This window comes from Medicago sativa, chromosome 6 (genome assembly GCF_051527215.1).
Source record: "Medicago sativa cultivar Bolivia chromosome 6, Bolivia_mono, whole genome shotgun sequence".
Lineage (NCBI taxonomy): Eukaryota > Viridiplantae > Streptophyta > Magnoliopsida > Fabales > Fabaceae > Medicago > Medicago sativa.
In genome coordinates, this window is record NC_140754.1 from 71891864 (window position 1) to 71915567 (window position 23704).

The 23704-nt window shown below is 32.4% G+C and overlaps 1 protein-coding gene and 2 long non-coding RNA genes across 4 annotated transcripts; 1 reads left to right on the forward strand and 2 right to left on the reverse strand.

Annotated features, from left to right (window-relative positions):
- Positions 1–13083: 13083 nt before the first annotated feature.
- LOC146916675 (uncharacterized) lies at positions 13084–15217 on the reverse strand. Of its 2 annotated transcripts, XR_015015211.1 has the most exons (3): positions 14810–15217; positions 14085–14172; positions 13084–13868 (listed from the first exon to the last, which is right to left on the reverse strand). It is a non-coding gene; the product is annotated as an uncharacterized LOC146916675 (long non-coding RNA). The 2 variants fall into 2 exon arrangements; XR_015015210.1 differs by having other exon boundaries at positions 14085–15217.
- A 1942-nt stretch (positions 15218–17159) lies between these two features.
- Positions 17160–20016, forward strand: LOC146916676 (uncharacterized). Its single transcript, XR_015014001.1, has 3 exons — positions 17160–18115; positions 19270–19420; positions 19781–20016. It is a non-coding gene; the product is annotated as an uncharacterized LOC146916676 (long non-coding RNA).
- A 351-nt stretch (positions 20017–20367) lies between these two features.
- LOC146916677 (putative F-box protein At3g49980) lies at positions 20368–21433 on the reverse strand. Its single transcript, XM_085721695.1, has one exon. The coding sequence runs from the start codon at positions 21431–21433 to the stop codon at positions 20396–20398; it is 1038 nt and encodes a 345-aa protein (XP_085577821.1). The 3' UTR covers positions 20368–20395.
- Positions 21434–23704: the final 2271 nt, after the last annotated feature.

Genomic DNA, 23704 nt, shown 5'->3' on the forward strand with positions numbered 1-23704 from the left:
TAACGATAGTCGAAGTTGGAAAAAAATGCATGAAATCGCTCAACCTTGTTGATAAAGTCACCGTCCATATTCTAAATTGATTTAAATTATATAATCCAAACATATGCCCATAATTGTTCGACGTATCTATATTGTGTTAAAACTTACGTCTGTGGAGGGTTTGACACGTTTTGGATTATACAATCCAAGTAAATCAAGTACAAGATTTTTTGTGGTTGCAGTGACAGTTTTATTGGTCCACGATGCACATGACTTTCTATAAATTGATGATTGTTGGTTCATTCGCAAACTCCATCACAAAACCATGAACACTTATCCAATAAAATATGTACACTAAGCTAGTTGTAGTTTACTACAATGGTAGGAAACCTAATATGTTTAGGGTCTGTGTTGATATCACACTCTCTGCCTTGAAGGATCAATCAGAACAAATTGATTAGCGTCTCAACCATAGAGATAAAAGAAGTGTGGATGGTGTTGAGTATCGTCGTCCATCCATCAACTAAGATGGAGTCTAGTTCACCCATATTAAGCTCTGAAACTAATACGGCTTGGGAACCATGTTCTCTATATTTTGTCAGTACAATTTAAATGGACTGATCAAGCTAGACGGTTCCTTTGTCAAATCTTTTAATGATATCTGAGAAAGTTTGATCCAGCTTAAGACTTACGAAAAAATTAAGGTTTGCATGAAGGAACCCAACAAACATATTTGTTTGTGAATTATGTTGTTGTGTTTTGTTATTTAATTAACTTGTTGGAATTATGTTGATGAAATTATTATGTTTATTTTATGTTATTGATGTGGTTTTTGTTGAATATTTTTTTTTGTGGTGTCCGGGGTTCGAACCCTAGACCTTGCATATATTATGCGTTGTCCTTACCAATTGAGCTAAACTCACGGGGACTGTTGTTGAATAATTTGATTTAATGATTGTTTTTTTTTTGTTTGTATTTTTTGTTTATTTTACACGATTCTAATTATATAATTTGAAACATGTCCAACTCTTCAAAACTTTAGTTTTAACACATTCTAATAAATTTTTTGATTATATAATCTAAAACAATATGGACTCCTTACCAATTGAGCTAAACTCACGGGGACTGTTGTTGAATAATTTGATTTAATGATTGTTTTTTTTTGTTTGTATTTTTTGTTTATTTTACACGATTCTAATTATATAATTTGAAACATGTCCAACTCTTCAAAACTTTAGTTTTAACACATTCTAATAAATTTTTTGATTATATAATCTAAAACAATATGGACAAGTGTTTAGATTATATCGTCCGAAACAATACAAAACATTGATAGTGGCGTTACAAACAATGTTTGAACGATTTGTGATGTGTTGTTTAATTCATTTTTAGTCCGTTGGATCATTTTAAAAATTTCCGTTGCCTATAGTTACAATCTAGTACGGTGTTGTGGATATAAATAGTCTCGCATTGTTCTTCATTTCCGTTGTAATTTTCCTCGTCTTCCCTTCTTCTCTTTTCTTTCTTACTTACTTATCCTTTGGGAGTGGGTTATGATGTCATGGTCACCGTTGGTCATTCATACTCTCTCCAAAATTGTTGTGCCGTTTTAATGGGGATGGTATTAACATAATTGGCTAATCACAATTGAAGGGAAAGATGACAAAAAAATATGCCAAACGTTGTAATTATGTTAATTTGTGGTTGTTTTTATTGAATATTTAACTATGATTTACTTCATTCAAGTCAATGACATGATTTATTTTTAGTCAAATAGTCTAATTGCTATAATTCATTTTTTAAGGTGAATAAGTAGGGTTCTTTCAAATAAAAAGGTGAATAAGTAGGGTGTCGGAGTTCGAATCCCGACCCCTCTATATAATAGTGCATTGTCTTTGTCAACTAAGTTATACTCATGGGGATAGTTAACGCCATAATTACTTGTTTTGCATTTGAGTATTTTAACCCATTATTTTTGAAGTAAAGAAAAAAATTATATATATTCGAAGTCCTCAATACACTTTTGATAGGAAAATCATAGGTAAACCTACCTGTGTTGTGTGGGTGCCCTCTGTCTTAAATTATAAAAAAAAAAAAAAAATCATTCCACGTTTATTAAGAAAACTAAAACATAACACTATTAATTTGGAGTATAGTTTCTTGTGTTTTCCATAGGATAAGTTTACTGTGAATATGTAGATACAATTTTCATGGGTCATTGGTTAGGGAGACAATGAGAGAGTTAATTGAATGCAATTTACACTTAATTTCATTTTGAAAAACATATTTTTTTAAACAAGATAATTAACTAGGAAAAACGTTTGTCTTTTTTGCTTATAATTTGAGACAAAAAAATGAGTTGTTTTTCTTATAATTTAGGACGTATGAATAAATATAAGGTTAATTGTTAAAATTGACCCTGTAATATATGTAATGTTTAAAATTTCATAACAGGTTGTTATGATGTTTTAACCATATCTACAAATTTTGACCAGTGAGTATATGCTTACTCGGAACAAAATTGCAATTTTGCAAGTTTTAGTTAAAAAATCAAATAAATTGAGGCTTATTCCAAATGCTATAAAATTTTGACGATCCTTTGTAAGTATTTTTATAGATGTTTCTACAAATAGTCAGCTCAAAATTCATTATTAGTCGAGATTTCCGTTGTTTTCATTTTAAATTTTTTGCGCTTTAAAAATTTATAATTAACCGGTCTCTTGTTTGAAAGTTATAATTTTTTTTTGTGGAACGTCATGTTTTAACATCGTAAACATGCCTGCAAAAAATTATGAAAAAGGTCAACTTTGAAGTAACTTTTTTGGATTACGTGTATATTTGTTGTGAATTCGATGAAAAAATCACACTAATAAAATACTTGATGTGTGGAGCAAGTAATAATCAAGCAACCAAACAAAGTGCATGGAAGTTATAAACACAAGCAAAAGTAGAAAACAACGAGAGAAAAGAAAGAGAGAACACACAAAACTTGTTTATCCAGTTCGGTCCAATACTAACCTAGTATGGGGGAGAGAGCAGCTCTCCGTTCCATTATAATGACGAGTAACTTTACAAAAGAGATATCAATGAGTTACAAGAATAAGTCTTTCGCTTAATTCTACCCAAAGTCCCAATCTCTTTCCGTGACCAAGAGACTTAATACTAATAGTGTTTCCCAAGGTGAATCAACCCCATCCCTAGTGTTTGTTGCCAACAACAAACTCTATACAAACTCTAGTTTTCTTGTTGACTTCTAAACCCTTGTTTCGGCCTCCTCTATCTCAAGGTTTACTCAGATACAAGGTCTATATTTATAGTTAAAGTATCCCTCATAAAATTGGAACAAATCTCAGCCCAAAAATATGTTTTTGTTATATTTTCTGCTGGCAAATTCGGGCCCCGATTTTGCTCTTCGGCCACCGATTTTTCACGTACCAACATACTGAAAAACCACAGCCAAATTCGGGCCCCGGACAGCAACATTCGGGACCCGATTTTGACAGATTCAAAACTCCAATTTTGAGTCACTTTCACAACAATATTAAAGGGTCAACAATAAGAAGAATCCCAATTACAAGGTTATAATCAGCGGCAAAGCTAGCAATATTTTTTTGAGGTAGACACATATAAAAAAAAATCTGAAACTAATAGTTAATTTAACCAATAAGCAAAAAAAAAAAATCCACAATGACTATTACGTACATAAAATATACTTTATAAAATGCACTTAAAACAACAAGAGTGTGTTATAAAGGGGGTATAATTTACAAATAACTTTTTTTAGCTATAAAGAAAAAAAAAATTCAAAGTGTTAATAATGAGTTTGTTATAATAAAGGGTTAATCAACTGCTGTTGATTATGTTTGGATCAATAGTGATGGTTTTTTTTTTTTTTTTGAGAAAGTTATAGATTGTTGTTGTCGTCGTCATATTTTCATTCTCAATCAAAGAATATGTATATTTTTTTATGTTCATCCTTCGGTTCTTAGAAGACCGGATCAAGTAATCCTGAGTTCGATTGAAAAGTAAGTAAAGTCAGAAAAAAAATTATTCCATCTAAAATCAAACTTGGGGTAGCCAAATATATATCATCAGGGGTAGCTTAATATAAAAATATACTTACTCAAGAAGTAGCAATAAATGTCACAAGAAAAGGGGGTTTGAATTGTAACCCTTCTAAAATTATTCCTAGAACTTAAATTAAGTTTTATATACTCAAGAAAATTCTTAGTTAAAATTAGTCCAGCAAATAAATAACAGTTAATGTATATAGGATCAGAATGAGAAAAATGATATTAAGTTGAATTATAAAGTTATTTTAGCAAGGACAAGAATGTTCTGGAGAAATATAAAGGCAGAATGATAAAACAATATTATAGACTGAATTTAAACTTTAGTTAAATATTATGCAGTTATTTTATCTTGGACCAAAATGTCCTGGAGGCAGTTTGTATAATTAATAAAGTTAAAATTAAATTAGGACCAGAGCACTCTGGATTAACTTAGTTGAGATTAATTAGGACCAGAATATTCTGGAGATGTGTAAATATAAATGTGTGTGATAGTGTGTGTATTTAGTGTAGCTTAAATAGAGAGATAGAGAGAGAGAGAGAGAGAAGAATAACACATGAGAGTTATCCTAGTTCAGCAAACCCGGCTACGTCTAGTCCCTACACTTCGTGTGAGATTATCCACTATAGTATTCAGCTAGTAGAAACTTCTAACTAGCACTATAAGGTCTTGATCACACCAGATCAGTCCGGAACACCTGTATTATCAACTTCGGCAGGCTTCTACAATTCTTTGCTTTCGCCCAAGAAAAGTTGGAACTTTCCTATCTCAAACTATTAAGCCCAATAGACTTGAGACCTAGAGTACACTTTGTATGATGATTGGTTTTTGTTGAACCGTGATGTCTCAAACAAAAGAGACTTTTACAAACACAACCTCAAGAGATAAAGAGAATAAATATAGTGAAAAGATTATCGAGTTTGCTTCGTGTTTGTTGAAGAGATTGATAGAGAGAATGATAGCTTTTTGCTTTGAGAGAGATAAATGCTTTGTATTTCAAACTCTTGTTTTTCTCCTTCAAAGATCTCTTCTATTTATAGAGCAGAAAACCCTTGGAGAGCAAGCCAATAAAGAGTTGTTGTGCTTCCAATTCAAATTTGAATTTGCACTCTAAAGAGGCTTGGATATAAAGCATGCAGAGAATGTTTCTTAGTTATGCATCTTGGACCAAAATGTTCTGGAGGCAGTTTGTATATTAATAAAGTTAAAATTAAATTAGGACCAGAGCACTCTGGATTAACTTAGTTGAGATTAATTAGGACCAGAATATTTTGGAGATGTGTAAATATAAATGTGTGTGATAGTGTGTGTATTTAGTGTAGCTTAAATAGAGATATATATATATATATATATATATATATAGAGAGAGAGAGAGAGAGAGAGAGAGAGAGAGAGAGAGAGAAGAATAACGCATGAGAGTTATCCTAGTTCAGAAAACCCGGCTACTTCTAGTCCCTACACTTCGTGTGAGATTATCCACTATACTATTCAGCTAGTAGAAACTTCTAACTAGCACTATAAGGTCTTGATCACACCAGATCAGTCCGGAATACCTGTATTATCAACTTCAGCAGGCTTCTACAATTCTTTGCTTTCGCCCAAGAAAAGCTGGAACTTTCCTATCTCAAACTATTATGCCCAATAGACTTGAGACCTAGAGTACACTTTGTATGATGATTGGTTTTTGTTGAACCATGATGTCTCAAACAAAAGAGACTTTTACAAACACAAACTCAAGAGATAAAGAGAATAAATATAGTGAAAAGATTATCGAGTTTGCTTCGTGTTTGTTGAAGAGATTGATAGAGAGAATGATAGCTTTTTGCTTTGAGAGAGATAAATGCTTTGTATTTCAAACTCTTGTTTTTCTCCTTCAAAGATCTCTTCTATTTATAGAGCAGAAAACCCTTGGAGAGCAAGCCAATAAAGAGTTGTTGTGCTTCCAATTCAAATTTGAATTTGCGCTCTAAAGAGGCTTGGATATAAAGCATGCAGAGAATGTTTCTTAGTTATGCATCTTGGACCAAAATGTTCTGGAGGCAGTTTGTATATTAATAAAGTTAAAATTAAATTAGGACCAGAGCACTCTGGATTAACTTAGTTGAGATTAATTAGGACCAGAATATTTTGGAGATGTGTAAATATAAATGTGTGTGATAGTGTGTGTATTTAGTGTAGCTTAAATAGAGATATATATATATATATATATATATATATATATATATATATATATATATAGAGAGAGAGAGAGAGAGAGAGAGAGAGAAGAATAACGCATGAGAGTTATCCTAGTTCAGAAAACCCGGCTACTTCTAGTCCCTACACTTCGTGTGAGATTATCCACTATAGTATTCAGCTAGTAGAAACTTCTAACTAGCACTATAAGGTCTTGATCACACCAGATCAGTCCGGAATACCTGTATTATCAACTTCAGCAGGCTTCTACAATTCTTTGCTTTCGCCCAAGAAAAGCTGGAACTTTCCTATCTCAAACTATTATGCCCAATAGACTTGAGACCTAGAGTACACTTTGTATGATGATTGGTTTTTGTTGAACCATGATGTCTCAAACAAAAGAGACTTTTACAAACACAAACTCAAGAGATAAAGAGAATAAATATAGTGAAAAGATTATCGAGTTTGCTTCGTGTTTGTTGAAGAGATTGATAGAGAGAATGATAGCTTTTTGCTTTGAGAGAGATAAATGCTTTGTATTTCAAACTCTTGTTTTTCTCCTTCAAAGATCTCTTATATTTATAGAGCAGAAAACCCTTGGAGAGCAAGCCAATAAAGAGTTGCTGTGCTTCCAATTCAAATTTGAATTTGCGCTCTAAAGAGGCTTGGATATAAAGCATGCAGAGAATGATTCTTAGTTCTGCCCAGAACGTTCTCTCAGTTCCAGCCAATCTTGAAAGAAATTGTAGAGCACGTGATTGCCTTGTGTTGATGAGCTGTGATCAAGCCTTGAGATAACTTGTTGCCCACTTGATGACTCTTGTTGATGTCACCTTGATGATGTCATGTAACTTGATGATAAAGATTTATCCTTTAGATATTTCTTTTCCTTTTTATTTCTTAATGGATCGAAAAAGTCACATGAGGGCCCAATGCTGATTTTATTCTTTTGTTTATTTTCAGCACATGTCCAAGAGAGAATATATTTAATTTCCTTCGTTTCTTTGCCTTTTAATGCCTTATCAAGAACCTTGATTTCTTCCCTCTTTAAGTGAGACAAAAAGAATATTGCTTTGGTCTTGATCTTAATTATGCATATCTTGACATTAACCCAAAAAGTTCATATTTGTTCATTGCTTTTATTGAGAAAGATTTTGTTATTCTCTTGCTTATCCCGAACATTATCATGAAACATTTCTCACAAAATTTATTAGTAGATAACAATATAAATAAAAGTAAATATGTTTGTTATCTTTAAAACATCAATAAAGGATTTTGCTTTCAACAACTCATTCAATAATTTTTTTTTCCTTTGGGGTAGCCATAAGACCCATAACTACCCTTCTAACATGAAAGCAATCGCCCCTGGTTATAATTTGTGTTTTTATTTTTACAGAGTCATTTTTTCAACTTCGTGTATATTACAGCGTCAATTTAAACAATTAACTCATAAATATACAACAAGAGGTTTTTTTTTTGAGGGAGTACAACAAGAGGTTATAATTTATGTTTTTACTAGACTTTTGACCCGCGCGTCGCGCGGGTCTATTTAAAAATCACAAACAAACTTGATAAGTATACAATTTCTTTTCTTGTTTTCTAATACATGATTAACATTTCTAAAGACAATTTTAAATTAAAATAATATCGGATAAGTTCAATCAATCAAATTTATATCAAAGTAATATAGAATTTATTAGTTCACAAATTAGAATTTATTAATAACTTCCAAACGCAACATCGCATTAAGAAAATTCTACCTAGTTTCTAGAAAGAGTTGTAGAGATTTCACACTATCATTTGCTCTAAGATCACATACAATAAAGTATTCAGTTTAGTACATAGGAACAACTCCAAGGGAGCTACATTGTCACATACTTAACACTCCGTAGTACATAACACATACAACTCAAGAAAGCCTCAATACACCAATCCCCTTAGGCTATCAAGCATCCAAACAATGATGAAAGAAATAGTAGCATTCCAGAAAAGCATCAAATTAATAAATCCTAAGAAACAAAAAAAAAATTGATAGATCACAAAATCAGAACACAAAAATAAGACATTTTTGTCATTAAACTATTAAATTATAAGAAAGTAGACAAAATAGTCAAAATTTTAACTGGTTAGTAAGAAAACAAATATGGAAGCAAACTAACAGAGGTATTGCATACCAAAGAAAAGAGTGGAAAATAAAACTGATATAACGCAGCTGGAACACACGGAGACGTATCAGAACCCAAGTGCGGAAGAAATACCACTACGTACCAGCTGCAACATCGAAACAGCTCGGCTGCATGATGATGAAAGTCGTTTTTAGCATCAAACAAGATAAGTATTTGTGTATCGTCTCCACAGGGCGTTTTTAGCATCAAACAAGATAAGTATTTGTGTATCGTCTCCACAGAGAATAGTGCGTTATCAAGGACAGTTTAACATCAATTATCATTCCAAATATTAAGAGTACTTGTTTGTTTGAATTGAAATGTAACTAGCTAAACTAATTGCAAAAAGTAAAAATGAGATTAATAAGGATTGAAACTTGTTAGGAGTAGCGTTCCTTAACCAAGCGTCACACGTAACCTAATGATCCATACGAATTCTAGCTTTATAAACAACATTATCACAATCAATTCTAAACTATCCTTCGTGTCCAAAGTGATATAATTAACTCTAAGGTATCGTTTAAACATTCGTGTCCAAATCCCTTAAACGATAACAAAGTCGATCAAATAACCTAATCGACCGTGTCCAGCCTGATTAAGTATCCGAAAGCATTTAACTCTTGATTATGGTGATTATCACAAGATTAACAAAGATGTCAAGTAAGTTAACCTAAGATATATTGCTACTCTAGCTCTAGATTCAAGAGTTTGTGTCCAAAGCATCTTGAATCTCATTGAAAGCATTAACACAAGAATAACAACAATATTGAATATAAATTGCTAGAACCATATATTGCAAGATCAAAAGATTACATGTTTAGCAAGGATCAAGTACCTCTCATCCCAACAAAGGGTATTTAGCTACACATCATCATGGAAGCCTTGCAAGGATGAATTGAAAAGGAAAGATTCATTACCCTTGTGATGTCTCAACAAAGGAATAAGAATCCAACTTCCAAAATCACTCTCACTCTATATGATCTACCCTATTTCTCTCTATAAAATTACAAGCTAAAAGCTATGAAAAACTAAGAGAAAAGGATCCTAAAAATATCTAAGAAAATCCCAACATAATAATATCTTCAAGGAATAGCAAGTGGGTGTTTTATAGCCTCTGCCCTGCCTGAACTCGCAGATGCGAGCTACATCACTCGCAGATGCGAGTTGCTTCTCTGGACCAATGCAAAGCTGCCACGTCATAAATGAGGAGGTCAAACCGCCCTAACTCGCAGTTGCGAGTTTGAGTGCGAGCTGCTTCTCTCCTGGATCAGCTTCTGCCCAAATAGTGTTTTTCCATGGTTTTGGTCTTTAATCAGTGTCTTGAGGCTAATTTCTGCACAAAAGGATAGAGTAAGATATATAAAGCGTAATAAGGCATTTAACACTTATTTCTCGGCTTTTCCTTCGATAACTTGTAAAACAAGTAACAAAAAGTGTATGAAATAGAACATGAAAATAACACTTCTTGGCACTTATCAAACTCTCCCCAACTTAACTCTTTGTTTGTCCTCAAACAAAAGATTGAAAATCAAACAAGTAAATTACAAGACACAAGTACACAAGGCTTTGAAAACATCTTCAGATGAATGATTTAAAAGTGAATGTGCGGGCAAGTTTAAATTTCCAACTAATCTAAAATTCTACTACTAACATGAGATGAGTCCTAAGTACAAAGTTCATGTCAAACATTTCAAAACAATAATATATTTATTTACGAACCACACCTAACACACTTCTATGAAAGTAGATAAACAATTGAAATCAAATGAATGAGGGTTATGAACACACATCCGGCAATCAAGTTAACATTCCAATCAAGTTATGTGTCCATCCAAATATCGTTTCAAAAGGCATAAAAACATGGATCAAAAGGTCTTTGAGGGTTATAACTTGGCTTGGCTACAAAAGAAATGTCATATGTGGGCAATTGAAATCAAAAAGCCTATCAAAGAGGAACATTTCTTGTATCAACCATTAAAATCCACAATCTTTCCTACCAATCATTACAAACCCTTGGTGCATAAACATGACAAACTTTGATCTTGACAACTTATTTTCTTTTTGGATTTTTCTTTCTTTTTCTCTTTTTCTTTTTCTTTTCATGTACACATTGTTTTTCTTTTCTTTTTGTATTTACAACAACATGTTGTCTTGATCAAAGATAAAATTACACCATTATACTTGACAAAAGATTTACATCTACCTTCTCTCCCCAACTTGAATCAAAATACACCCTATTTGAATGTTCCCTTACTCTGAGGCAAAAGAGACAAATAAACATTGAAGGTTTAGGGTTCAACAATTAAAAACATATCAGAGTCTTAAAGTGTGTCAAAAATGAACTGGATATTGAAAAGTTTTAAAGGCAAATTCATCAAGCATTGTGCTTATGAATTGACAGTTCATAATTGAGGACTCCGATTCATTTAGCTCAAGTGGGTTAGCAAATACTCGCTCTTCTCACAAGGTAGGCTATTTGTGGTCAAGTATGTTTCACTCATTAACAAAAATGTGCCTTGATCACTTCCATGCCTTCACACAATTTAAAACAATTATTGGATTTAACATAAAACAACCGAGTTAAACAATGAATTCCGGTCTCCTTGCATATGTACAAACACTTGAGGTTTCCTCACTTTTAGGCTAGAACTACGTGGTTCACAAACAAACACATTATTGCGAAGAACTAAATGACATGAAATTTACACAAAGTACCCGTTCCATATTCGAGTAAAAACCTAGAAAAACTGGAAACTTGTACCTTGGCTTTGCGCTTTTGATCACAACTATGAATCATTATCAATCATCTGAGAATTGAACTTAAAGCAAGAGTGATACAAAAGAAACTTCCACAATAAAATGAAGTACTAATAAGAAATGCTAACACATAATTTTAACTAACAAAAGATAACTATATACATTACTAAAAATGAATACTAACATCACGATACTAATTAAAAACAATAGTCATCACACACTATTATCCAAAAAATGATTAAAACTGGCTAAACTGTAGCTACTCGCAGTTGCGAGCAGCTTTACTCGCAGTTGCGAGCTAAGAGGCAGTCAAAAATGGTCAATGACCAATTGCTCGCAATTGCGAGCTGTTTCACTCGCCATTGCGAGTTGAGACAGTTCAGAATTCTGCTCTCTGTTTGCTTTCTGTTTTGAATGTTTTGATGCATGCTCATGACTTCTAAACTTATTATGCATTAAAAACAGTAAATAAACTCACAAAATTGGGTTGCCTCCCAACAAGCGCTTGTTTAACGTCGTTAGCTCGACGCCTTTTTCGTTAGGGTGGCCAAAATGAGACAGACAACACATCATGCTTTGTGTTCCTTTGCTTTGGGAGGAATTCCATGAACTTTAAGTACAGATGATGTGGAGTCCATAACCTCCCTATCTTGGTTTTGAACAAGGCACAAATTTTATCAATGACCCGGTCAATTTCAGCCTTGCTCACTTTCTTCCCCCTTGCTTCCACTAAGTCTTCCTTGCTTAGTAACCGTTCCTTTATCTCTACCACCTCTATCACTTCTCCATTATCAACAGTTTTGGCCTCCTCAGAATATGACCGTTCTTGAGGAAGTTCTATTTCAAGTGGTGGCTCTATTTCTTTCCTTATATCTTCCTCAAGTTCAACAACACCTTCTCCAACAATCTCTCCGTCATGAGTGGATTGAATGTTGAATTGGTTCTCCATGATTTGTGCTTGCATCAACTCCAACTGTAATGATAAATTCTTCAATCTCTGGTTGGTATTTTGCATGTTTATCATGGATTGTTGCATGAAGATGTTCAAAGTATTTTCTATCACCGAATATCTCTCATCTTCATAAGAACGTTGCTGATACTGTTGATAGGATTCATACTCGGGTGGAGTATAGAAGTTGCTATAACCATGATCAGCCATGATTTTGTCTAGGTGATGATCCTGAAACGGAAATAACTAACAAGAAACTTTTCTTTGTTTATCAAAGAGGGGTTAGAAAATATTTACGGAATATGTACGAATACTTAAATTGATAAATCAATCGTACTATCTATGATATCTAAACACCAATCCCCGGCAACGGCGCCATTTTGATGAAAGTCGTTTTTAGCATCAAACAAGATAAGTATTTGTGTATCGTCTCCACAGGGAATAGTGCGTTATCAAGGACAGTTTAACATCAATTATCATTCCAAGTATTAAGAGTACTTGTTTGTTTGAATTGAAATGTAACTAGCTAAACTAATTGCAAAAAGTAAAAATGAGATTAATAAGGATTGAAACTTGTTAGGAGTAGCGTTCCTTAACCAAGCGTCACACGTAACCTAATGATCCATACGAATTCTAGCTTTATAAACAACATTATCACAATCAATTCTAAACTATCCTTCGTGTCCAAAGTGATATAATTAACTCTAAGGTATCGTTTAAACATTCGTGTCCAAATCCCTTAAACGATAACAAAGTCGATCAAATAACCTAATCGACCGTGTCCAGCCTGATTAAGTATCCGAAAGCATTTAACTCTTGATTATGGTGATTATCACAAGATTAACAAAGATGTCAAGTAAGTTAACCTAAGATATATTGCTACTCTAGCTCTAGATTCAAGAGTTTGTGTCCAAAGCATCTTGAATCTCATTGAAAGCATTAACACAAGAATAACAACAATATTGAATATAAATTGCTAGAACCATATATTGCAAGATCAAAAGATTACATGTTTAGCAAGGATCAAGTACCTCTCATCCCAACAAAGGGTATTTAGCTACACATCATCATGGAAGCCTTGCAAGGATGAATTGAAAAGGAAAGATTCATTACCCTTGTGATGTCTCAACAAAGGAATAAGTATCCAACTTCCAAAATCACTCTCACTCTATATGATCTACCCTATTTCTCTCTATAAAATTACAAGCTAAAAGCTATGAAAAACTAAGAGAAAAGGATCCTAAAAATATCTAAGAAAATCCCAACATAATAATATCTTCAAGGAATAGCAAGTGGGTGTTTTATAGCCTCTGCCCTGCCTGAACTCGCAGATGCGAGCTACATCACTCGCAGATGCGAGTTGCTTCTCTGGACCAATGCAAAGCTGCCACGTCATAAATGAGGAGGTCAAACCGCCCTAACTCGCAGTTGCGAGTTTGAGTGCGAGCTGCTTCTCTCCTGGATCAGCTTCTGCCCAAATAGTGTTTTTCCATGGTTTTGGTCTTTAATCAGTGTCGTGAGGCTAATTTCTGCACAAAAGGATAGAGTAAGATATATAAAGCGTAATAAGGCATTTAACACTTATTTCTCGGCTTTTCCTTCGATAACTTGTAAAACAAGTAACAAAAAGTGTATGAAATATAACATGAAAATAACACTTCTTGGCACTTATCACATGACAACAACCCACATGCCAAAAACCAGCTCTGAGCTATGCAGAAAATTGCCTCAAACTTGCTCCAAATTATGCCGAAAATCACCTTGAACCAATTCTGAATTATGCAGAAAAAACACACGCGAAAAACACCCGATTCAGTAATAGGAAGATACCAAACCAAAACTAAAACTACCAAACTACTACATTTAAACCCTTTATGCATTAATGCCCTCAGTAAACATATAAAATTTTATTGTGGCCAGATTCTAGTGATTTGCGACCAGATTTAATTGTAAGATACAATATCATTCAAGCATATAAAATTTCATACCTCAATATCCATTAAGTGTCTCAAGCATTAACTTTCCCTTAATCTTCTTTTCTATAAATCAATACCTAGAAGCATCTTAGAGTCATAGCTTGTTCAAATTTCAAAACCAAAAATAAAAACATTAGTAAAAATATCATTGATAGTTATAACAAAGAAGTTCTTAACAAAAAAGTGAAGGCAAAAAATTACAGTTCTAATCTAATTCAACACCGAAGTATAATTAAATTTAGGACACCAAAATTACACACAACATTTTAGTCTCTAATTAAGCATTTGAATAAGCCTCAATAAGTATATGTATATAATACCCATAAACATTTGAAGGAAAAAAAAAACTGAAAAATGCAAAATAATAATCTCAGTTATAAGAATGTAGATTGTGATGTAGGAAGAAAAAAAAGATATTAGAATAGAAGTTAAAAATAAAAAAGAGAAACATAAACTGTTTTAAGGTGACACAACAGTATGGATGAAGCAATATAACCTATTATGATCAATATATAGTTATGAAAAGATCCAATCAACAAAAACTTGGAGCAAAAAGGAAAACTTGTTTTCATTCTAATTATAATTATAGTACTAATAATAATACAGCAACACACTGAAAAGTAAAAAAAATCTAGTTAACATCAATCATATTGTACAAAGCAATGCAAAGTAACTTATCTCCATTAATCAATCATAAATTCCAATAAAAAAGTAGAATAAAAATAAAATGAAAATACCTATAGCTGCTGCGATTTGCTCTTTCATCCATTGTTTGCAGTTAAACGTTGGGGGTACTGAGAGAAGGATAATGAGAGAAGGAGGGATCTATTATAAAATTAGTTGAGAGGACAAAAAAGCATTCTCTTTACTGCTTAGTTGGCTATGTCATTTATCATGTAGCTAGTCTAATTAATTTTGAGAGGTGGGGCGGCAAAATACTTCGTTGGCCGGTGATAGAATGCTTTGTACAGCTAGTCTACTTAATTGATGTTACATTTTCAAAGCATATAATTGTCAAACCAAGGTTCGGTATAATTGATGTTTCTATTGGGACAGAGAATAAGGCAAAGAAATTCATGGGAAAATGAGCAAAGAAATTCATGGGAAAATGAGGTGCTTTTAATGATAATAGAAGAGGACTCCATACACCAAGCTTCGGTAAAGACAAGCAGAGTATAGGGAAAATAACAATTGTCAAACCAAAATTTGAAATTCAAATTTAACATGTAAAAAGAGGGAAATATTTTTAGGGTTAAGTTGATTAGCAATTAATGACATGGATTTAGAGGGAAAAAATTAGGTTAACTAATAGCATGACCTAATAAGCTTTAAGAGTAAGTGATTTTTACAGAATCATTTTTTAAGCTTCGTGTATATTACCGTGTCAATTTGAACAATTAACTCATAAATATATAACAAGACATATATATTTTTTGTAAAAAGAAATAATTTTGTTTCCACAAAATTGAAGACACAAACAAAATTTCCATATAATTTTGCACTATTTTTTGCCAAAGTTCTAAACTAATCTCTCAAAAAAAGTTCTAAAACTAAAAGAAACGCAACAAACATTTCCTGGTGTAGAAGTGAGACTATAATCACTAACTTGTTGTTGTCAATTTTGTAACCATTTTTCTTTCTTATTCTTGCTGGTAATTTTCCTTCTAAAGCAAAAGGGTCGGTATTACCAATCTCTTGTACAATCTTTTCCCAATCCATTCTGCGTCTTACAACAAATTCCCTTTGGAATCAACAAAACAAACATGAACCATTTATGTTACAATCATGCTTGATTAGGATATAAGGAGGGGCCATAAATATGGCCCCTCCTTATATCCTAATCAAGCATGATTGTAACATAAATGGTTCATGTTTGTTTTGTTGATTCCAAAGGGATATTTTTACAATATATACACATATTTTCATTAATTACTTTGGTTTGGGCGTGATTAACAACAACGAGTGATTGTAGCCTCATTTCTACACTTATAAATGTTTGTTGTTTTCTTTCTGTTTTAAAACTTGGGAACAAAGGGTGCAAAATTATATGGTACTTTTGTTTGTGTAACAAAATTACTGGTCTTGTTATATTGTTTTTTTTTTAATGTTAAATTGGTTCCTTAACTTGATTTCACGTATCGGTTTGGTCTCATAAGTAATAAAAGGTCCCTTAACTTTATTTAAAGTATCATTTTTGTCCCTTCTGTTAATTTAATTCAAAAAAACGTTAAGTTTAGGGACCAAACTAATAATAATTAAATAAGTTAAGGGACCAAACTAATACTAATTAAATAAGTTAAAGGACCAAAATTTAACGTTTTTTTGAATTAAATTAACAGAATGGACCAAACTGTTACTTTAAATAAAGTTAAGGGACATAAACGGACTTTTTATTATTTTAAATAAAGTTAAGGGACCTAAACGAACTTTTTTATTACTTATGGGACCAAACCGATATTTGAAATCAAGTTAAGGGACTAATTGAGCATTTAAATTTTTTTTTTTTTAAGATGGTCTTGTTTCAATTGTATTATATTTGACTATTTAGAGGGAGAGTGATGTGAGTACTGAGTAGGAGACTCATGTCAAATTAGTAGAAGTGGTTGTTGCCGTTGGTAGCGCACACAAATGGCGTGGTCAGCACACAATAACACAAATATTAGTTTCATAATTTATATATTATATTCACCTTTCTTTTAAAGTTTCATAATTTACAAGGTAATTTTTTATATTTATTTATTTCAACTTTTGAAAAAAAAAACGAAAAAACAAATAAGCAACACCGAAAATAAGATAAAAGTTAAAAACCCCTCAAATTGAAATAAAAGTCCCAATTTTGGTGTTTTCAAGTGTTCACGAGTTTCCTTGAAAACAAAGTTTAGAATTAATATATTTTTTTAATATTCAAGTTAAAAAAAGTTGTCTAATCAATTTTTTAATTTAATTTATATGAGTTGTCTACATTAGTTTTCACACTCAGCCTCTCACTACTGTAAAATTACACAAAGTTATAATATTTTATTTATTTCATTTATAAATGAAACAACTGAAGTAGAATTCATAATACAATGTAAATCGTGTGACAAATGCAAAGTGAAATTTCATTTCATTCATTACTACATAAACACTAAAGAATTCAAGCAAAAACCTACCTGAATGGCTGAACTGCAATTGCTGAATTTACACCTACAAATACAAACCAACCTGAACTGCAAACTTTATCTTAGTTCTCAAAAACCCAACTCCATGATTTCGTACTTAGCCGTTGTATTCCGAACACATTATTGCCAGTCATCTTCATAATGCCTATAGTTTCGTCTGGCCTTCCAATCAAGGTGCCGTTGGAGATGCTGATCACCTTGCTTGGAAGGCCAGAGGAATGTGTAAAGGTGATCAGCATCTCCAACGTACCAAAACGTTGTAACCAGGAGAGTCCTTGATCTGCGACTGTTGGTGATACTGGTCACCTTGATTGGAAGGCCAGACGAAACTATAGGCATTATGAAGATGACTTGGAAATAATGTGTTCGGAATACAACGGCTAAGTACGAAATCATGGAGTTGAGTTTTTGAGAACTGAGATAAAGTTTGCAGTTCAGGTTGGTTTGTATTTGTAGGTGTAAATTCAGCAATTGCAGTTCAGCCATTCAGGTAGGTTTTTGCTTGAATCTTTAGTGTTTACGTAGTAATCAATGAAATGTAATTTCACTTTGCATTTGTCAAACGATTTGTGTCTTTTAAAGTAGGAGGTAGGTCTCCCTTGTGTGATCATTAAATGGTCATTATCGGTTCAACAACTTTCCCTTGTTTGTTGTTTGCATCAGATAGACCCTCTGTCTCATGCTTGTGTTACCTGCTGCAATTGCTCTCTAAGGTTGCAAAATTCTTAAGAGCTAACGGAATTACTTATTTGAAAGTACGCGAACAAACGTTAGAGATACTTTGGAAATCTGAGTATTTCTACTCCAGCCCTGTGGTACCTTCTTTGACTGAACCACTTCAGAAAGCCCTCGATTGGGCACTTAATGAGAAATTAAAGTCAGGTATGGATGATTTAGGTGATGACATATCTGTGTATTGAGAAGTAGCCCCCTGCCATTTTCCCAATTGATCTGTTAGATTCATTGTTCTGTTGGTGGTAGAGCTCCATTTTCAAATTTTGTGCTACCGTGTTGATGTTTTAATTAATCAGAAACGATATTTTGCACAAATTTCAACAACAGTTTGGATGGTTGATGCAGGTCAAATATGTAGTTAATCACGACGATTTGTGTTGAAATACACAGCTGAAAAATTCATGTTTGATGAGTAATGACGTTTAAAATAGTGGTTAAGTGTGTTCAATGGATAACTAATGGCTTGCGAAACTTTGTTATACCTATTAAGTTTAAAATATAGTATTAACCATCAACTAAACATAATGAATCATATATTTAGGCTGTGTTAATCATCCAAATTGTTGTCCCAATTTTTTTTTTCTTTTTCAAAATAACAAAAAAGGTTAATATATCAGAGTTTGCAAGTTCAAGTAAATGAAAAAACTCTCTGTTATCTTTGTCTGTGCCTGATCTTTTAGAGAAAGGTTGAAATATGAAAAATGTGATAAAGAGTGAAAATCAGGTGTTGTGCAAGACATTTACGCTTCAGCCAGCTTTAGTAGTTTAAACTTTTACGCTTCAGCTTCAGCCACGTTGATAGTCTGCTTGAGTGTTTAGTCATGCCTCAGTTTGTGAACCATCTTTATACAAAAATAAATGCTTTATCAATCCGTAATATAATTATTATTGACGTTGTGCTGCTGCATTCTCTAACAAGGAGAAATTGCACTTACCTCTATTTTGTTAGAAAAGTCATGTAGCACTGGCATGACTTCCATTTCCTCAAATGATTACTGTTTTTTTATGAGTTGGTGTCATGTATGGTGTCCATTGTCCGTGTTTGTGTCTATACTTCATAAGAAATGTGTATCTCAGGAGATAGGAGGTAATAAGAAATTGTCTAGTGAGCTAGTTGAATGTGGGAGACTTTCAGGACACTCAAGAATTAGCCCTATTGTCTGTTTGTACATTAATTCCTTCCTCAAATCACATTGGTTTTGGAAGAAGTCTCGATAAGATTCCTATTGTTCAATTCTTCTCTTAATACAAGTTGAAACTATCATACAGTTTTTAATGTTTCCTTTTTTGTAATACTATAGTTATTATGATATTAATGTAAGCGAAGGGGAAACAAACGTGACTCATTTACTTGGAATTTGGTCACAAGAAGAATCGGCAGGTCGAAAGGTCTTGTTTGCTTTAGGTTTCAACGATCAAAAAGCCAAAGAAACTGCTGAAACAGCAACAGCAGTAAGTTTCAAGTTCTATCGCAATAATACAATGTTTTAAAAAATATACTGGTGATCAAACCGGTGAGAACTCCGAGTCATGTTTTATTTGGTTTCATTGGTTCAACAATTGTCGAACCAAATCATAAATAAATAATGCAAAAAATGAAAATGTTTGAACCAACTGTAGTTCAACTCCGGTTCAAGCCAAATTCAACCGGACTTCATAATAACCTGAATCAAACAAACCGGCAAACTGTCCTATTCCTGGTTCAATTGGTTAAACTAGCCGTTTGGTCTGGTTTTTTAAACATTACAGTAATATTCACTTCGATTGACTGACACCTCAATGACAAAAAAATATGGTTTGTGTTTCTTGTAGGCTAGCGGAGATATTGATTGGAACTTCAAGAAGCGATACAAGTTCCTCTAGAGAAAATTGACTATACTTTCCCTCAAGTTTATCAACCAGTGGATACATTAATGTCCTTTAGATTTCCATGTCAAATACTGTTGTACTACACTGATTAGATATTATACATTTTTCATTCTTTCTTATACAAGTATTTTGGAAGTCGAATTTTTTCGCAGTAGTGTTATTGTGGAATTGCAGTCTTACTCTTCCTTCTGTTTTAACTATTTGAGCTAACTTACGAGCAGCTGAATGACAATAACATAACTAATAATGTGAGAAAATAACTCCTAACAATCAATGGTCAAATGTTCTCAGCTTTAGCTCAGAAGCTAGTCGAAGGCTCCATCCGATACGAACATTTCATCGGTTGTTGATTTGGCAACAACTAGAGGAACAAAATTATGGTTACTGAAAATCACTTGATTCCAGTAATACCATATTTTTCATAGAATGTACAAAACAGTGGGATTGCAAAGGTGTGTCTTTACCAAACATAATGCGAGAGTTTCTTTACGAAAGAAACATTAAAGCACAAAATCAACATCTCAATAAGCTTAAAGTGAAAACAAGAAAAGCAATTATTTATTTATTACACCGATCGATTGGAAGAAAATTTTCCTTGTAAACTAGCATATTAAAACTACAGTCCCCTTCTTTAACACCAAGATCTTCAATCATATGTGTAGTCAAGTCAAATCCAGCTAATTCTTTATCTATCCTTTTGAAAAATAATTTTCCCTTTGCCACTCCAATTGGGTACTCAATGGAAGGCAAAAATCCAACAATGAAGAGTTTGATCCATGATTCCTTCACATTTAATTCACCTAAAATTGATATGTTAAAAGTAGTCTTCTCTTTATGATATGTGACCAGGGCAATGGATTCGTTTAACACCATCAAGTGTCTCCATAAATATCCTTTAACAAGAGTACCATCTATGTCTGATGGTATAGCTGTGGTAAAGAATGTCTCATTGCTTAAGTCAAACGACACTAAATATGATTCAAATTTGAAGTCTATAGATAACCAATGACACACTCCATCCATGTACACTCTAGCATCAGGAGTACTGTAAAATGTAGGCATAATAACATCAAGTTTTCTCCAAGAATTACTTCTCAAGTTATATATCTCCCAGTAGGGTTCGAAAGATATATCTTTCAATGACACGCATCCAGTGCTTGGAGCCCAATTTCGCATAGAAAATCGTATATGTTGAAGCACCTTATAGTCATGCTTAACACAATCATAACCAAATCCATGAACACTCACATACACATCAACCCGTTGAGACTTAGTTGGACTTCGAGGAATGACCTTTGATTCATCCGTAGTTGGATTCCACAGTAAAACTCTTGTATAAATTTTCCGATCGTTATCACGAAAAAAACAACGAAAACATATAACTTCATTAATACCACCCATATTTAAAATCTCAAACAGGGAGCAGGTTTCAGTTTGCTCTTGAAATGGATTTGGAATATTTAGCTTGACCATATTCTCAATCCTCTCATCTAAAAGAGAATACAACGTGATTGTTGGTAAACACCCCTGTCGTAGAAGGAGAAAGGCATCACGGCGATGAGAAGGGTCTTTGGATAAAAAATAATTGCGGACCATGTTCATGAAATAAGTGTTTTCAAATAAGAGGGACCATGATTTGCGGACGCATCCAAATCGCTTCAAAGATTTAAGAGGTAACTTTGATAGAATAGAGAAGACTATATCATCATGTAAATAGTTGTTTACCTTTTCATTCGTCACGATCAAAGGTTTCTTCTGGTGTGACATTGATTTCAGTGGTAACACGAACGCGTGGATAATCAGACTACGAGAGAGAGCACTCACGCTCAACCAAAACCAACCTAAAACAAAGGAAGAGATGAATAATATTTGTTTGGCGATATAATTATAAAACGTAATCAAGCAAAGTGCTTTATATATTTTTTTCTTTTGAAACAAACCCAACCGCATTATATGTCTCACTAAACTAAACAAATTTCGTAACAAAAAAGACTAAAAAAATTTAATGGATAATATCATTGGTTTTTTTTTTCTTTAACAAAATAATCATTGATCTTCTTTCATTTTTTATTCCTTCAAAAAATAATTTATCTTTTAAGGGTGGATAATAGCATTGGTGTTCCTAAAATTTTATCTTTTTCCATGACATCAATAATATAACAATATTATAAAAAAAATTGTTTACGGATATCATTAGAATAAAAAAAATAAACTAACCTAAAATCTCTTATTTTCTTTAGTGCGTACTAGCAAAAAGACGGGCACGTACTTTCCGCTCTTTTTACTGCGCTAAAATTTGTATATTATGAACTATGTTTCTTTAATGAGATTTTGATTAAAACAAAAAATATAAGTATTTATTGCTTTCTAGTTATAACAAATCAAATTAACATGATTATTTATTCCAATAACACCAAGAATATAACAAAAAAAATATAATCTAAATTCTTTTTTTATGACATCAACAATAATCTTTATTATAGAAAAAGTGGTTTAAGGGTATAATTGGGATAATAAAAATGTAAGTATAAATATACTCATCTAGTTTGTTACACTTTCTAAATGATAAAGTTTATCTTTTTCCATGACATCAATAATATAACAATATTATAAAAAAATTGTTTAAGGATATCATTAGAATAAAAAAATAAACTAACCTAAAATCTCATATTTTCTTTAGTGTGTACTAGCAAAAAGACGGGCACGTACTTTCCGCTCTTTTTACTGCGCTAAAATTTGTATATTATGAACTATGTTTCTTTAATGAGATTTTGATTAAAACTAAAAAGATAAGTATTTATTGCTTTCTAGTTATAACGAACCAAATTAACATGATTATTTATTCCAATAACACCAATAATATAACAAAAAAAATATAATCTAAATTCTTTTTTTATGACATCAACAATAATCTTTATTATAGAAAAAGTGGTTTAAGGGTATAATTGGAATAATAAAAATGTAAGTATAAATATACTCATCAACTTCGTTACACTTTCTAAATGATAAAGGAAAAAAAATCAAACATATATATATTCATATCGTGTTTGTTACATTTTTTTTAATATTTAAATTTATTCTTATCTATTTCTTACGTATGTTATTTGTATTGAAAATTGAGAGTATTTTTGAAAGAAAAAAATTCAGCCCAAAAGTGTTGAAATGGGTTGTTTTCTTTATATATACTAGCGAAAGGACGGGCACTCATGTGTCTATCTTTCCGTTCTTCTTATTGTGTTAATGTTTGAAAATTATGAACGATGGTTTTTTTATGAAATTTTGATTTTGATTAAAAGTAAAAATATAAATGTTTTTTTATTTCAAATTATAACAGATCAAATTAATCTTGTCAAAAAAAAACAGATCAAATTAATCATGATTATCTATTTCCATGAAACTAACAATATAACAAAAAAAAATATAATCTAAATTCTTATATTTTTAATGACACGAACAATAATCTTTATTATAGAAAAAGTTGTTTAAGGATAATGAAAAAGTATGTATAGGTACACTCATCTAGTTCGTCACGCTTTTTAAATGATAAAGAAAAAAACTAGACATTTGTGTTTGTTACTGATGACAGATCATCTTATGTTATTCTTAGCATTTTTTCAGTTTATTTTAGTAGGAAATAGTAGCAAAAAGGAGGAGTATTAGAACGATTGCCTATGAAAGATGCCAGAACTGCATGAAGCGAGCAAACAGTGGGTTTGTATACTGTTTCCTCGCCATGGCGAGTTGGTGGCATGTGGAAGGCAAGTAGCTGCTCGCCATGGCGAGTTGGAGGCGAGCAGAACCTTGGTTATGTTCCGTTCTGCTCGCTATGGTGAGTAATTGCTTGCCCCATCGAGTCTAGACAGTCCA

Bases quoted from the DNA above. Each gene is read 5' to 3' on its own strand.
- LOC146916677 (XM_085721695.1), bottom strand. From the start codon at position 21,433: ATGGTCCGCAATTATTTTTTATCCAAAGACCCTTCTCATCGCCGTGAT.